Consider the following 17,643-nt stretch of genomic DNA (forward strand, 5'->3'; position numbering starts at 1 on the left):
CTGTCTTTGTTGAAAAGGGGTTCGAAGATGCGTTTAGTGACTGGAAGAATGGTATTTTTCACTTTAACTTAACTCAACATGAAAAAATTGTACACAAGAAAACAAGATTGTTCTATTAGCTTTGAACAAGGAGGTTTTATCGTGCTCTTGTGATATAAGTAGAAAGAGAAGAACAATATTGCTGAAAAATACTTGTGTCTATCTCAATGTGACATTTACCTATGTATTGTTAATAATTTAGTTTGATTATTATTTTCAGTTTTAGACAGTACCCTTCCCACACAGTTTTTTGTGTTTTTCATTTATCAACATTTGGGTGGTATTTATTAAACAACTTGACATCAACAGCAACAACATTTTATTTATAAAAAGGAAATTATCTGGCAGAAAATTATGTACACCAGTTCCAAATTATTTCAAAAGTAAAGCTAATAAAGAAACATCCTGTATTGCTTGAGGGTGGTACCAACTATTTAAAAAAATGGCCTGCACAGACATACTTCCTCCACTAAATTTTACAGTCAATAAAATAAATCTCTTTTTTAGTTTCTGCACTTCATCAATTATTTCACTTTCCTCAAAACATCAGTGGTCTATGATTTTCTCACAAAGTGCTTAAGTGAGTAATGAGCATTTAAGTGAATCTTATCAATCTAATTCCCTTTGATAGGACAGCTAGTTTTAAAAACAGATTATGTACCTTTTGAATGGTGTTTCACTATTTCTATCTCCTTCGTTCACTATTTTCTATTTTGCAAAATTCCTTTTGCCTGTAATTTAATCATCCCAGAACCATTATGCTTTTTTATTACATTAAGGTGACAAAAGTCATGAGATAGAAATATGTGCATATACAGATGGTGGCAGTATCATGTACACAAAGCATAAATTTACAGCACCTTGACAGAGCTGTCATTTGTAGTCAGGTGATTCATGTGAAATGGTTTCTACTTTAATTATGGCCACACGACAGGAATTAACAGACACTGAAAGTGGAATGGTGGTTGGAGCTAGATGCATAGGACATTCCATTTCAGAAATCATTAGAGAATTCCATATTCCTAGATCCACACCGTGTCAAGAGTGTACCATGAATACAAAATTCCAGGTATTACCTCTGACCACAGACAATGCAGTGGCTGACAGCCTTCACTTGACAACCAAGAGCAGCGGAGATTATGTAGAGTTGTCAGTGCTAACAGACAAGCAACTTGGTGTGAAAAAATGACAGAAATTGATGTGGACTAATGTAACAACGAAAATAATCAATTATTGATCATATAATGTAAATAGACAGATATAAAGTTACTCACCAATTGGCGGCAGGAAACATACACACAAGAGGATTTAATGTTTACAAGCCTTGGGAGCCAGTGGCTCCTTCTTCTGGAAGAAGAGTTGAAGGGGAAGGAAGAGGGATGAAGGAAAAGGTCTGGAGAGGTTTATGGAAAAGGGGTACAGTTCAGAAAAGTCACCCAGAATCTGGATCAGTGGAGACTTACTGGATGAAATGAGAGGGAAAGACTTTCCTTCTCATCTCGTCTAATAAGTCTCCCTGATGCGGGCTTCTGGGTGACTTTTCTGAACTGTACTCCTATCCCTAAACCTCTCCAGTCCTTTTCCTTCACCCCTCTTCCTTCCTCTTCAACTCTTTTGCCAGAAGGAGGAGCCACTGGCTCCAAAAACTTGTAAATTTAAATCATTTTGTATGTGTATCCATTTTTAAGTCAGAATCTTGTGGTGAGCTCAACAACTTTCCCCCACGAACAGATCCACAAAGGCACCTGTATTGCCCCAGATGGTAGCACAATCAATCAGATAGATCATCTGCTGATAGATGAGAGGCACAAGAAGTGTGTGATGGATGTGAGATTGTACAGAGGAGCAGATGCAGACACAGACCACTTCCTAGTCATAGCCAAATTACGGTTACAGCTGTGCTATAAAATGAAAAAGAACAACATGGCCAAGAGATAGTTTGATATTGAGAAGCTTAAGGATCCAGAGATATGCCAGCAGTATAACATTAAAGTGCATAACAAGTCTGAAGAATTGGCATCAGACTACACTAATGAAATAAGTGTTAACACACAATGGGAAGGAATAAGGATTTCTGTAACTGAAGCAGCTGAAGAAATTCTAGGAGAGAGAAAGCTAACAACAAAGAAGAAATAGTTCAATGAGACATGTGAAAAAGCTGTGGAGGCCAGAAAGAGAACAAGGGTGGTGCACATGCTGGACAGACAATGTGCGGTCCAACACGAGCACTGAAGATCGTAAGAAGAGAAACAAATAGGATTCTGGGAACAGAAAAAAGAAAGTTCATGAACAATATGATTGATGAAATCGAAAAGAGAAATACAATACTAGACAGGAGGAAAATGTTTCAGATTTTGAAACATGTGAGGAACAGTCACAGAAATGAAGCTTTAATTACTAATAATAAGAATGGAAATATACTAACAGACAAGAAAAAAATTCTGAATACATGGAGAGGATATTTTGAAGAGCTATTAAATGCTGAAGATCCAGAGAGTGCCTTTCCACATGAGAATAATATAGAGGGTGAAGGAGAAGCCGCAAACATTCAAGTCACTCAACAAGATGTAGAAAGATCAATGAGGAAACTAAATAATAATAAAGCACCTGGAGATGATGGGATTATGGCAGAGATACTGAAGGAGAAACACTTCAGGAAGAGCTATACAATCTCATAAAAGAATAATTGGAAAAGAGGAAATCACAGAAGAGAGGAAATCAGCCGTCATTATCCCACTGCATAAAAAGAACAGTAATAGGAATTGTAACAACTACAGAGGAATTTCTCTCCTAAGTGTACCTTATAAATTTCTATCTTTAATAATACTTGAAAAACTTAAACCATTTGCAAAAGATGTTGTAGGGAGCACCAGGCAGGCTTCCAGGAAGGACAATCAACCATCAATCAAATTTTCACCATGAGGCAAATCTGGCAAAAGTGCTCGGAATTCAACCATCAGTTTCTGGTGATGTTTGTGGACTTCTTAAAGGCTTATGACAGTATCCACAGATTAAGTATGTACAACATCCTGAGAGAGCTTGGTATACCAATGAAGTTAATAAATATGGTCAAGATGTGCACAGTGGAGACAACAGCCAAAGTCAAACACCAAGGGGAGCTGTCCAAGGAATTCCACATCAGAACGAGTGTGAGACAAGGTGATGTTATTTCACCACTGTTATTTAATCTGGTCCTAGAGAAAGCAATCCGAGAAATGAAAAGAGAAAACAAAGGGGTGACACTAAATAGTAGGACAGATTTATTGGGTTATGCAGACGACATCGCAGTTCTTGTAGAATCAGAGGAAGAGATGGCGGAAACTGTAGAGGACCTAGCACAAAATGCATGTAAGATCGGGTTATGGACAAATGCGGAAAAGGCCGAGGTAATGGAGGTATCAATAATGACATCCCATTACAGGTCAGGATATGGAAATTTACTAAAGTGGAAAATTTTAAATATCTTGGTATGTGGTTCAACAGGCAAAATAATTTAAGGAAATAAACCAACGTATTGTGAATGGGTCTAAAACTTATTTCAGTCTAAAGCAGATAATGTCATCCAAGAATCTGTCAATCAAGACCAAACTTTAAGCATACAATGCCATGATAGTGCCAGTATTGTTGTATGGGACAGAAACCCTAAGCACAACAAAGAAGGATGAAGAAAACTTGTTGGTCTTCGAAAGAAATATTATGAGAAGGATCTTTGTACCCATCCATGGGTGGAGCTCGTGAAGATGTAGAAAAAAAACCAAGAATTATATGAGCTGGGGAACCGAACGTTGTTCAAAAACTGAAAGTGTGGAGAATAAGCTTGGCAGGCCACATTGCTAGGAGACCAGACACCTCTTGGGAAGACCTGATAGTACCCGTCCAATCGGAAGACTGAGGAAGTGATGGGAGGATGAACTACAGAAAGACCTTTGCCAGGTAGGAGTCCATGACAACTGGAAACAAAGTGCACAAGATCACCATCTATGGAGGAGCATTGTGAGATTGGTGCATGATCTACAGGGTCCTCAATCATCGGTTTGATGATGTTGATGAGAGCATTGTGAGATTGGTGCATGATCTACAGGGTCCTCAATAATCGATTTGATGTTGATGATGATGATGATGATAAATTATCGATTTACATTAGAAATCGATGTGGGATGTATGATGAACATATCCGTTAGGACAGTGTGGCAAAGTTTGGCATTAATGGTCTATAGCAGCAGATGACTTACATGAGTACCTTTGCTAACAGCAAGGCAGCACCTGTCCTGGGCTCATGGCCATATCGGTTGGACCCTAAATGACTGCTCAGATGAGTCTCAATTTCAGTTAGTAAGAGCTGATGGCAGCATTAAAATGTGGTGCAGGCTTCTTAAAGCCATGGACCCAAATTATCAGCAAGGCACTGTGCAAGCTGGTGGTGCCTCCATAATGATGTCAGCTGAGTTTACTTAGAATGGACTGGGTCCTCTGGTCCAACTGAAACAATAATTGGCTGGAAATAGTTGTATTTAGCTGCTTGGAGACCACTTGCAGCCATTCATGGACTTAATTTTCCCAAGCAATGATGGAATTGTCACCCAACATGAATCCCATTAATCATTTATGGGACATTTTGTGAGGTCAGTTCATTCACAAAATCCTGCACTGGCAACACTCACAATTATGGGTGGCTACAGAGGCAGCTTGGGTTTGTATTTCTGCGGTGGACTTCCACAGACATGTTGAGTCCATGCCACATCGAGTTGATGCACTACACTGGGCAAAAGGAGGTCTGACATGATGTTAGGAGGTATCATATTACTTTTGTCTCCTCAGTGTATTGTTATACATAGTTCATACTTTCTGTAAAGTACTGAGAACTGCATGCAGGATATCAGAAACAAAGAAGGCTATGATAAATAATACATATTGTCTACATTTAAAGTACATCTTCAGCCTTATATTTTTATATATTTCTTTTTATTTGCTAGGGGTAAGACTAATATTTTTGTTAATAATTTGCAGCTTTTATTTTTAGAATATAGTTTATTTTTTAACAGTAGTAAAAACATTAATTTTTCTTTACTTGTTCCCTTATGGGAATCCCTGAATTATTTACAGGAAATCATCACAGATGTCACTGTAGAATGTAAGAGACTATCAGAAAAATATTTTAGGAGAATAAGCTTATATACTTGAAATTTAATGAAAAAGGATATAGACCTACCCCAAATTAATCCATAAAAAACATTTTAAATTGAAATATATGTTGCAGTACATAACAACAATGAGCAGTTTGACATGAAACAATTAAAATTTAGCAACAATAAAATCAAAGTTTTGAATTATGAATAACATACACTGACTAGGTAACACTAAATGAGACAGCTAAATTTCCCGTATTTTATTTAGGATCAAATCTGGTTCTTAATATGAGGGTTCCAAAAAAACCCATCTGTAAATGTGAACATATACATTTTTGTGTAATGTTAAGAAATGATGATTTTGATAGGTTAAATAGCTCACCATTATGCTCAGTGTACATTACTTCCATTATACTAGACCTTTATAATATGAAGCATTTTCTAACATTAAGAACCATTTATTTGTATTTAACTGTTGGTATCTCAGAATAAAATTGCATGAATGGAGCACTATTTATTGATTATTTATAAAATCACAGAAGTCATGATTTTGGTTCAGTAATCATTCAACATGGAGAGAAAGTAAACAAAAATATACTTTCAGAAACATTTTGGGAAAACAGTGACCAATTTTCACAGTTGTATGTAGAAAAACAGTCTAGATCACACAAATCACTTTTATTGGTCAATAGTTGCAGTGCAAAGGCAGACCATCTTCAGACCATGCCCCAAAGCTGATGTGTGGAGGTGGATCCACAGACCAGCTACTCAATAGCTGACAGCTTCTGCAATTCCTGTTCTGTGAAGCTGTCTCCACACATTAACTTTTGAGTACAGTCTCAAGATGGTCCACCTTCAGATGGAGAGTAGTCACCAATAAATGTGATTTGTGCAATCTAGACTGTTTTTCTAAGGACAATCAACAAAAACAGCTTCAAAAATCACTGATCCTAGTAGTGGTGAAATTCATTCCATTACTATTTTTTGTGTTGACAAGGAACACTCAAATGCTTCAGGATTTGTGTTTGAGTGAAATAAAGAGAGATAGTGATAGTGGAAAAAAATTTAAGAAAGTATGAAAGAATGTCTATGACTGAAATAAATTCAAGAATAAAATTTTTCTCAGTAACAGAAGAGTGTATTCCTTCCCATGGAAAAGTGTGTACTGCAAAGAAACCATCTACTGAAAGTGATACATTTGATTCCTGAGGGGGCTAAAACAAAACTAAAATATTAGTCTGCAGTGATGTATGCATTGTCCAAAATAATAATTCCCAGTAAGCAGACTACAGTTGTACAGTACTACTTGCTGATGGCCTGAGGATATGAGAAATAAGTTTCTTGTGCCATCGCATATGTTCTTTCCATGTAACACAGATTTGGCTAGAAAAGAATAACAATATGTGGACAATGGACTGAATTCATGAAGTTGCACAGAGAAAAGTATGTTACAAAGTTTTTTAAATGAGGACAAAGAATTTTTAAGATTTTACTAGTTTTGGTTGGTTGGGTGGTTGATTTGGGGAGAAGGGGACCAAACAGCGAGGGCATCAGTCCCATCAGATTAGGGAAGGAAGTCAGCCTTGCCCTTTCAAAGGAACCATCTTGGCACTTGCCTGAAGCAGTTTTTTACTTGTTTTATTAAAATTTTGATAACGTTGAGGCCAGTAGAGCGTAAAATGACATAGTTATAGAAGAAAAATTAGTCTACGAAAAGGGGGAAAATACCCAGTACTGTTTCCAGCAAAATGCCCCTAGGCAGTCAACTCACTAGTCTAAATACAGAGACATTGAGTACCTAATGCAGTTGCCACCTCCCATGTATCATAATCTTCAGAAAAATCAAGATCCACTCTGACAAACACATTATTCGAAACAGTGGAAGCACCTTTATCAACTACTCAGAAACTACTGCAGCAGGAAATTTATTTTGAAACACCAATAATGCTTTGTGAATAAGCTCATAAATAAAATCTGCGACCTTAAAACAATATGCTACACCAGCCAATGTTCTGTCCACAAATAAACACTATCATTGATGAGGTATTTTCAACTCCTAGCAAGTTTCAGGATCTCATTTAAAAATCATTTCTGCTACCCTATTATGAGCAACAGCACAAAAGTATTAAGAAGATAATGGACTTAAGTATCAATACAGACTATTCTGATAAACCATAACAGTTCAGAAGGCTTTCGACATGACCATGTGTTGTGCTATGATGTGTGTGTGTGTGTGTGTGTGTGTGTGTGTGTGTGTGTGTGTGTGTGCGCGCATGTATCTACTATTGGGTCCAAATAAGTTGACCAAAAGAGGTGCCAGTTTACCTGGTAGAATTTTTAGCCATCGAAGCATATTAAGATACAGTATCATGATCCAAGAAGAACATATAATAATAATGGACTCCCTCTCTGCAGTGCAAACACAATCATCAATTGATAGAAACAAAGGAAGCTGCTAAGTGCCATACCAAAAAAGTTCCTACTATATCAGAACTCTGGTTAAATAGAGCAGTAGTCTCATTTCTATAGTCCAAAGCACATGCAAGAATTATGGGGAATGAGAAGGCTGACTGACTGGCAAGGAACTGTGGTGTAACACATTGTTACACCTCTTCCTCATGATTAGATGATAGGTGCTCATGAAAAACTTTGTGTAAGTAGTTGGCATACAGAGAACTTTCCACTGTGCATGTGCTGGTTTGAAGAATGTACAGAGTTGACATGAGATACATGAGTATGGAATGTTACCAAGGTGCAATGGCACTTGGCCATTTCCATCTGCTGTGAAGGTGTCGCTTATGCTTTGGCATCATGAAAGAAAGAAAAGAAGAGGCACTGTGTACAATAATAACACCCAGAAACAGTTGAAAGAAGCTGAAGACAAATGTCATTCTCTTTATTCTGTTCTGTGATTTTGTTTGGAGATGTTGTTCTGACTAATGAGAGATGTGCTCATCCAGTGTTGTAATTTTTGCATAAGAGCAGGAAAATACAGATTTCTTTAAAAAGCAGTTATTTCATTTCGTAGCTTGAATACTACATAGTTCTCATCCTGCCCCTGACCCTCTGCAGACACAGATGAAGTCATATGGCGAGAGTTGGCGGCATTGCATAGCAGGTCCACTGCAACAAGAGAATTATGAGTGACCATACAATAAAATAGTTGAGGTAAAACATCATTGATAGCATCAGGGTGACAGATTATTTGGAAGGTAAGACTTTCTCTGGGCTCAGTACAGCTATATAACAGCATCATTACAAGCCAGAACACAGCAACAAATGGAATACAGGAGAGATACATTCCAGTTGGGAAGCTAATTGCTGTAATCACAAACATGTCTGGAAGCAAATGGAACAAGTACTGGCAGAATGAAGATCTACACAAGGGCAAAGGGGTGCAGACAAACTCACCCACATATATTAAAGGTACTACGGTACACTAAAAAGGGGGATACAAAATGTAGAATCACTAGCAAAAAGAGACAAAAGGAGATTTGTAATGACCTTTCAATCACAACTCTACCAAAAAATATTCCATTGTGACTGTGCGGTGATGCAAAGCATCAATAACATAAACTTTGACTAGCCTTGTCACAGAAAGGTACGAAAGGAAGTAGTTAGAATCTAACTATAACTTCCCTCAACTATTTTGGTACCCCTGATGGGAATAAATATAAACAATTAAGTTATGTAATTGTGCACATATGTAAGTGTGTGTGTGTGTGTGTGTGTGATCCTAGAAACTTATAAAACTTCCTTGGCCATGAAAAGCAGAGGTCCCAAGTTTGAGTCTCAGTCTGGCACTCAGTTTTAATCTGCCAGGATGTGTCATATCAGCACATACTCTGCTGCAGAGTGAAAATTTCATTTTGGACCAAGGAACTTGTATTTGGGAGACACATGTTTTCTCATTTTCATTTTATTAGTTGGCTTTATTTCATGTGAGTTCATTGTGTAATGAAATAATAGTACTGGAGCCATGATACAGGGTTTTAAAACAATCGATCCTCATATTTCATGACATTTGTCCACTGGTACTGCTGAACTGCAAATGGGCCATGGGTGTCATGCCAGATGCATAACAGACCCAAAACACCATTGCATTAGATGCAGCAATACCACTAGTTGGTTTCTAGGTCACCGGACAGGGGACACCACTTGCAGTAACACGAAACATTGCAGGTGAGCCAACCAGATCAATGGCGGGTTAGTTGTCATGCCTACTGGCTGCCACCTTGTTTCAATCTACATAGACAGAAGCAGTATTGACAGAACAGATGGCTACCTAACCAGTATAAATACTCATAATTCCTAGCCAAAATATTCACAATTGGCAGTACATACTACAATGGGAAGTCTACACCAGGTGACAGAGTGACTTGATTTTGCAAGCTACCACCTCCACCACCGACAAGCTGACTGCCGTGGCTAAGTCTGTTCGTGAGGACTTGGTGCCTTCCAACTGGTGGGCCACCTTGAGCTTGCTTCAGCTGCAGCTGAATTCTTGCCCTAAATGGCAGCAGTTGGTGTCCAGATTGATGCAACTGATCAAAGGCCTGTACCTATGCAGAAGAGCTGTTGCTGCATGCAGCCACTCAAAGGGCTAGGCTTCACTGCAGCCACTCACAGAGCTAGGCTTCACTGCTAGATGCTGTCTTTGTTCCGAGTTGTAGAACCACACCAGACTTGTGTACATGCCACTGTGGGCATTCTGTGTCAGTGGTCCTACTTTGCACTGATACCAAGATGGCCATTAGCTGGTCACTGCCTCAGCAACTGTTGGCCTCAGTACCATCAATACATGCCCAGGATGCGTAACCACTTTGGGTCAATGCCAAGAGTGTTGTAACTTGAAACTACTTAATATGGTTGGCTATTGATGCTGTTTACATGTGATAATGGTGGCTATGTCCCGACAGTGGCCCACCACCTCCGTTTACTCCTGCCAAGGTGGTGGCTAACTATCCCAGCCCACCATAGTTGCAATCAGAACTTTGGAGCATCACCACTGCTGATGTTTGCATGATGACCTCACTGCTGCAGCTAGCAGTGTCCATGTGGTGAGTGAATTAACTGCATTGTTTCTCCTACTTTCATATACGGTGGAGATGGTTTCTAAGTTCAGGATTCAGAATATGAAGATTATGTTTGTGAACCATTACAACCAGCTGATGTATCACTATTTCATGGCAGCATCAGGGAGCACTATTTGCAGCCAGTGAGGTGTTCATGTTGCAACTTACTAGTGCATAGTGCCTCACATTGTGAGTCTGTACCAGTGGAGTGTTTTAAGTGCCACCATTATGGCCATAGTGTTAGCCAGTGTACGGAATCAGTGGTTAATGATTATGCTTAGGGTGTGAGTCAGTATGCTATGGTTATGAGTGAATAAATTATTGGTTTGTGTTGTTATTGGCTGTGTATTGTGAATAAAGGTTCTACACTGGCACGGTTCGGGACACAGGGTGTTTCCCATCTGGAAGTGATTGAGCTGCTGGCTAACTAGATTGCACAGTTGTCAGGAAATAATAAGAGTTGCATAGGTGACTATCAGTTAAGAAGGAAAGGGAGATATTGACCAAGCCGACTAGTCCCCTAACAGATTAGCTCCCACTAATTTAATTACTCCCTTTTCTGGCAAGCCAAAAAGGGTGTGGTGTATTTCTTGCACGACCTGGAAGCAGCAGCAAAGATTGTAGGTTGGGTGGATGGTTGGCTATTGCAAATGGCAACATTGAGGTTGACAGGTGAGAAAATGCCTTTTTTGAGATGTACAGAAGGTTTAAAAAAAGGCACAGATTTTTTAAGTTTTAAAACAGGACCTTCAGAATGCTACAAGAAACAAAATAGCAAAAGGTTTCCTGTTAGCAGTTAACTGGAAAACAAAGAAACACAGTGAAGTGATGGAAAGTTTTGCTGATAGAATATGGAGATTTGATGTATTGTGACTAAGTCCACTCCAGTGACTTGGTACCTTCCAACGGGTAGCCACCATATAAGGCTTGATTCATCCATAGCTGGTCTACTGCCTTGGAGGACCGCAGTTCATGTCCAGAGCAGAGTACCTGTCCAACTGCCTGTACTTGAGCAGGCACACTATCACAATGCCATTTCTTGCAGGCACAGATCCCATTGCTAGAGCCTGTTTTCTGCTGTGAGAATCATGACAGGCTTCATTGTATGCAGATACACCCTGCCTTCAATTGAAGTCAATATCTGGCCAGAATACACGCTACCATGGGCAATCCATTTCAGCAGTTCTACACTACACTGCCATCAGCACATGCCCAAGGGTATGTAACCACTACAGTTAACCACTAAGAGTGTCAGTTGGCTGTTGTAGTTCATATATGTTACTGATTGCCAACATCCTGACAATGAAACAGCGCCACAATCCAACACTGCCGAGGTAGTGGACAACCATCACAGCCCACTACACATTTATGCATGAGAGCTATGAAGGTAACAATAAAATATGAATAATTTCGAAAAGGCTCACACTACCTCCTGAACTTTTGCAGACAAGATGATTGTGGAGTCTTAAAATCATATTTTGTAAAACATTTTTGCCATTTCAGTTATGCATATAAAACCTCAAGCTTTCTATGATTACAAGCATCATTCTTCATCAGAAGCAACTGATTGCCCCTGATGAAGACTAAGGTGGTAACTATAGAAAGCTTGACATTTTACCAAGAACTTACATGACAAGAAATCTGAGAATGTTTTATACAAGAATGTCATCACAAGAAACTTTGTTCTCATATTTTATAAAGCTTACATCTCTGCTAAATACCAGCATTCAGTTAACACCAATTCCAGATGGGCTAGGACTTTATTGCACTAAACCACTCAGTTACAGTTAATGTTATTGCAAAAATTCTTATGTATCATCTAAAATCAATGGCTTAGGGAAGCTTTTCTATTAAGAACATTTCAATCACCCATCCTACAGTTCCAAGTTTTCTCTCAGAAACTGTCATATTTCTTGCACATGAAACAGTGATCTAAAGATGATGAGGAGCTCAATACCACCACTGTCAACTGGTTCAACTTCTAGGTGGAGATATTCTATGCAGTGGGGTTTAAGAGGCTAGTGCTATGTTATGAAAGTGTTTATAAGTGACTGGCCTTTAGAGTGGAAATGTGAAGTAGGTTTGTAGGGAACTCAAATCTCCAGTGAAAACTTTTTCTAATGAGCATATATAAATCAAGTAGCTCTTGCTTTTTCAGTGTGCCTCATATTATCATGAGGAGTGTTCTTACTGCAACCATTCAACTCCCTCTCCATTGACAAACTGCCTATTGGCTTCTGTCTCGGGTTCTTCGGCCGACGTTCATCTAATGATTTTTCTGACGTTTCGCCAGCACGAGTGGCTGGCATTGTCAAAGCTTCACCCTCCATTGCCGGTGGTGAACTGGAGCCGAGCTCGCGGGCGCAGACTATATGTACCTGGCGCGCCAACGTCCGAGGGCTTCTCCGCGGTCATTTCCGGTGCGGTTCTCCTCTTGGACGTTGGCGCGCCAGGTACATATAGTCTGCGCCCGCGAGCTCGGCTCCAGTTCACCACCGGCAATGGAGGGTGAAGCTTTGACAATGCCAGCCACTCGTGCTGGCGAAACGTCAGAAAAATCATTAGATGAACGTCGGCCGAAGAACCCGAGACAGAAGCCAATAGGCAGTTTGTCAACAAGTGGCCACGAAAGCCTCAACAATTTTGTGTCCCTCTCCATTGTTACTGCATGTTACTGAAACATAAGCTCACGTTTCAAAAGCATATTCATTTAATGACTATTGTTAAATAATTAGACTAAATAAGCAAATGGAAGCATCATTAACTTTTGTAAGTTTTTAAAGTTCAAACTGCTTGTAGCTTGTCAGGCTGGTAAGGAAAACTTTTTCTGGGGTAGCAGGAGGATCTGAAAAACAGAATGAATTATTTTTTTAATATTTAGTAGTAGCAGCTTTCCAAAGTATAGTCTAAGATTTAATTCCATGATAGTACAAAAATTTAATTGCACACATACTGTAGATTTGTGTTTCATTATGTTTCACGCAAAACAAAATAATTACCAATTTTTGTATGTAATTTCATGTTATTCTTGAGTATGACAAATCATTCCACCTCAATTGACTTATGAATATCACAAAGGATGATTTAAGTTACTTACTCATCTCAAACCACTTGCCAGAGTGACCTGAATCTTGTCTAGCTGCCAGTACCGCTTCACGTGTTGCAAATAAAGCACTAATGCTCATGCAGAGGGGTGGTTCACCAGTTGCTGTAAATTATAAGTAAGTCAGTAATATGTTGTTTTTCATTAACAGTAACATTTTAAACATGAACTAACCTTTTGAACGAAGAACTCCAACAGGATTAGGAGCATTTTTCCTCAGCTCTATTCTGAAGTCAATAGGGATATCTTTGGCTCCAGGAGGTTTGTAATTCTTAGAACAAAATTACACCATTATTAAAAACCAGAAAAAATGTCCTGATGAATGAAAAAAGTGCACTGTTTTACACTTTCAAAGAAAAACTGAGAATCATACAGAACTGTAAGCTGCAACATTCATTTTGCCTGCATTAAACACAAAAATAATTATTTGAGTATTTTAGGAAATATTGTTATGTTAATATAGCTATTATGTGTTATATATGCTGCTGTTATGTGGGCGAAGTGGAAAGAAAGAGACAGAAACTTGAGTGTTTGTATCTCTAAATAAGACGTTTAAAGATTTGTATGGCTTCTTCATTGTATGCATTAAACCAATCTAGAGACAAAATATAACCTGCCTTGCTCCTTCTTGTCTTTCATATCCTTCCCACTACTAGTTTTCACACTTTATATTTGTATAATTTATAAATATATTCTTCTGTCCTTGCAGTCTAATCCAATTTGCTATATAGTGACAAAACAAAGTTCCAAGTTTGCGTTAGCAAAAGTGCTCTCCAAATCTGTGAAACTAACATGTCATCTTCATTTGTAAACTTCATCACACCAACACAGGTAAGGTCATAATTTCTTTCCTTGTGTCTATATCTGCTCTAAACCCAAAGTGATATGTTCTTATACATTTGTGCTAACAACAATGTCACTGAATAGTGAGGGTGACTGGGTGGACTGTCTCTGACTGTTTGGTGTTTATTATTATTTTACTTATGGTTTATGTATCTGGTACTCTATGCCCATCCATATCTGAGTTTCTTTAGTTGTGACCCACAACATCCAAAGACACCATTCTTGATGCCAACAAAGCATATTTAAGCATCACTACATACTGATAATGTAGTACAGCTTCGGTGTTTTGCCCTACATCACTGACTGAGAAATGGCCCTTCTGGACATGGAATACCTACTCGACATATTCAGGGCTCTGCAGTAATGCACTTAGCGCTCTCTGCAGAACAAAAATAGAGAAATGGAGTGTCAGTGCAGTGATAGACATTTCCCTGCTACCCAAGTAGTTGGACAGTGCTCACAAAACAATGCCCATGCCACTACCACGCCATGCTTGTTCAATCAAATTCTCCAAACCATTCTTTTCTACCTGCTGAACAGCATTCAGACATTCTTTCCGACCCATTACTTTGTGCAGTTGATAATGTGTAACCGATGTCACAGCCTGTCATGGAGCACACACTCATTCTTTGTGTGCAGGTACATGTCTATGCTGGTTTCACCTGTGTTCGGACCCCTTTGCAATGAAATGCAATGAGAAAGGCTGTCTGCACTGATTGACAGATGCAACTCAAGATGTCCTCCTACTACATACACCAGCACAATTACCAACACACAGGCTGTAAACAACGACCACTGTGATGTCATACTGCAGTGATTATGTCACTTACAGAAGTGTCACACAATGATAGTTACATTACTTCCACTGCATGATGGTTGTACTGCCAGAATAAATGAGATGTTTAACCTACAAGATGAGAAACACAGCTATGGAAAACAGTCTAGCTATGCCTGGTTCCTAGCCCAGCCATGGTTCGTCAGGCGTATCTGCAGGAACATGAAATATCATCAGCACAGTCTCTCTATCATGCACACTCCCTCCACACTACTGGGGGGCGTTTGGGAGGGGGAGCAGGGAGCTCTATGGGAAAAACAACATCACTGACCTGTGAGAGAGACTGAGTGGACTGTCTCTGACTGTTTAGTGCATTCTGTGTCCTTGTCATGTCCAGACGTACTGTGTATAATTGTGACAGAAAAACCATTATTACTCTATATAGGGGTTGTGAATTGAGTATTCTATTCCCATCTATATCTGAGTTCCTTCACATTCATTAGTTTTTCCTCTTGGCCATATTTTAAAATTCCTTCATGAATATCTTGGAGGCATTAGATAAGATTGATGCCACCTGTAATTTGTGCATTCATATGCTTTTACTATTCTTATTATAGTTATTATCCTGAATTTAATGAAATAATCTTACAAATTTGTTAGCAGAAATTAAATTCATTACTAAAATCAAGCTTGCAGGTGATGTTGTTAAATGCTTCCACATTCAGTGAAAGAAAATAAACAACATGTTTCAGTGCTGTGTGATGAATTGATGAATAAAAAGAGAAAATCAAATGTAAATATCAAGAAACAAACACAATGGCAGCTAGGAAAAATGTGAAATGAGTCCAACTTGAAGATAAACATTGTTGGCACAAAAAGTAATTTAGTAACACAATTCAGCTAACTCAGCAGTGTAATTATGAAAGGCAATTAATGTGTAATAGAAGTAGGGAGAAGAAGATCATTGCCAAAATAAGAAAACATGGTTATGAAAAATATTCCTACAAATAAAAATATTTGTGTGAAAATCCAGAAGGCTTTCACAAAATTATTTGTGTGAAGTGCACGTCTTTATGGATATAAAAGCTGGACACTGGAGAAATAAGACATGCAAAAGCAACATTTATATGGCAGAAAATGAGCAGAATAAGTTGAGCGGAAAGAAAAACAAAGGAAAAAGTCCTGCAGGGATCACATGATGAAAGAAACCTAATAAAATAAACACATACCAGAAAAATGAAATTTATTGGATAGATCTTTACAGAGAACTCCTTTCACTGTTAACAGCCTTCTCTAAAATTCTAGAAAAATTAATGCACAATAAAACTACTGAACACCTCATAATGAACAGACTTACCAACAAGAGCCAGTTTGGCTTGCAAAGGGGCTGTTCACCTGATGATGCAGTGTATGCAGTTACAAATGAAGTACTTGAATGTCTAAATGAAAAAATGATAGGAATTGGTGTTTTCTGTGACTTATCAAAGGCATTTGATTGTGTAGATTACCACATTCTCATGCAGAAAGCCAAACTAATCGGAATAAGGGGTGTCGCAGGTAACTGGATGCAATCTTATCTTCAGGAAAGAAAACACAAAGTAATTTTAAACAGCTCAGATGAGTCAAGGGATACCTCCGCTCAGTCTGAATGGACTTCTATTAGTTGTGGTGTGCCTCAAGGCTCAATTCTGGGGCCACTGTTGTTTTTGAAGTTTATAAATGATTTACCATTGTGTGCAAGCCTGCCTTGCAATTTTACTCTTTTTGCTGATGATGCCACCATCTTCATGAGTGGAAAATCAGATGTTGATTTTGAGGAGTCAGTTAACAACATACTCTCTGAAGTGATTACCTGGTTCAGAGTTAATGGTCTCTCTCTAAACTCAAGTAAGACAAATTTTATCCAGTTCCATACAAAAAAAAAAAAAAAAAAAAAAAAAAAAAAAAAAAAGTGAGAGAAATAAATGTATCATGTGGAAATCAACCAGTAGAAAGAATGGATGTGTCTAAATTTCTTGGAGTACATATTGATAGCAAAATGAACTGGTCCTTCCATATACAGCAGACCCTAAAAAAATTGAGCTCGGCTATGTATGCTATCAGAATGATGTCTTCCATTGGAGATTTAACCACTATGAAGTCCACATACTATGGGTATTTTCATTCCATTATGTGTTACGGAATTATCTTCTGGGGAAATTTAGCTTTGGCAAAGAAAATTTTTGTAGCCCAGAAAAGGGCTATTAGAATTATGTGCAGAGTACCCCCTAGGACATCATGCCATAACCTTTTCAAAAAGCTGCAAATAATGACCAGTGTATCCCAGTACATATATTTGCTGATGTGTTTTGTAATTTTTTATATATTTAATGAAGACTGTTTTGTATCTTTTTGTATGTTTCTTGTTTTGTATGTTTGACTCGTTCCACATCTCATGTAACGTGCTCACAATACGAGATCTACGGAACATGAAATAAATAAATAAATACAAAGACAATGGATGAGGCAGAAAGAAAAGAGGCTGCCCAAGAAGTATTTATTTTGAAGATATGAAAAGCATAATAAGATCAAAACAGAAGCAAATGGCAGATCAAAACATTGCTTCAACAAGGTTTAGCCTTTATGAAATGAATGGGATGAATGAATGGATGCAAGATCTGTTCATGTTTTCAAATTTCCTCT

At 38.4% G+C, this 17,643-nt stretch overlaps 1 protein-coding gene across 1 annotated transcript in view; it reads right to left on the reverse strand.

Moving 5' to 3' along the window:
- Positions 1–341: 341 nt before the first annotated feature.
- The window catches only part of LOC126203718 (uncharacterized), a 276,111-nt gene continuing 258,809 nt past the window's right edge, over positions 342–17,643 (reverse strand). Inside the window, exons 25-29 of the mRNA XM_049938093.1 lie at positions 13,518–13,614; positions 13,338–13,448; positions 13,006–13,085; positions 12,889–12,914; positions 342–12,445 (exon numbers count right to left, since the gene is read on the reverse strand). Of these exons, the coding sequence (XP_049794050.1) occupies positions 13,018–13,085; positions 13,338–13,448; positions 13,518–13,614 (276 nt within the window). The 3' untranslated portion in view covers positions 342–12,445; positions 12,889–12,914; positions 13,006–13,017. The remainder of the gene's footprint in view (positions 12,446–12,888; positions 12,915–13,005; positions 13,086–13,337; positions 13,449–13,517; positions 13,615–17,643) is intronic.

The sequence above is a fragment of the Schistocerca nitens genome, chromosome 9 (genome assembly GCF_023898315.1).
Source record: "Schistocerca nitens isolate TAMUIC-IGC-003100 chromosome 9, iqSchNite1.1, whole genome shotgun sequence".
Taxonomy (NCBI): domain Eukaryota; kingdom Metazoa; phylum Arthropoda; class Insecta; order Orthoptera; family Acrididae; genus Schistocerca; species Schistocerca nitens.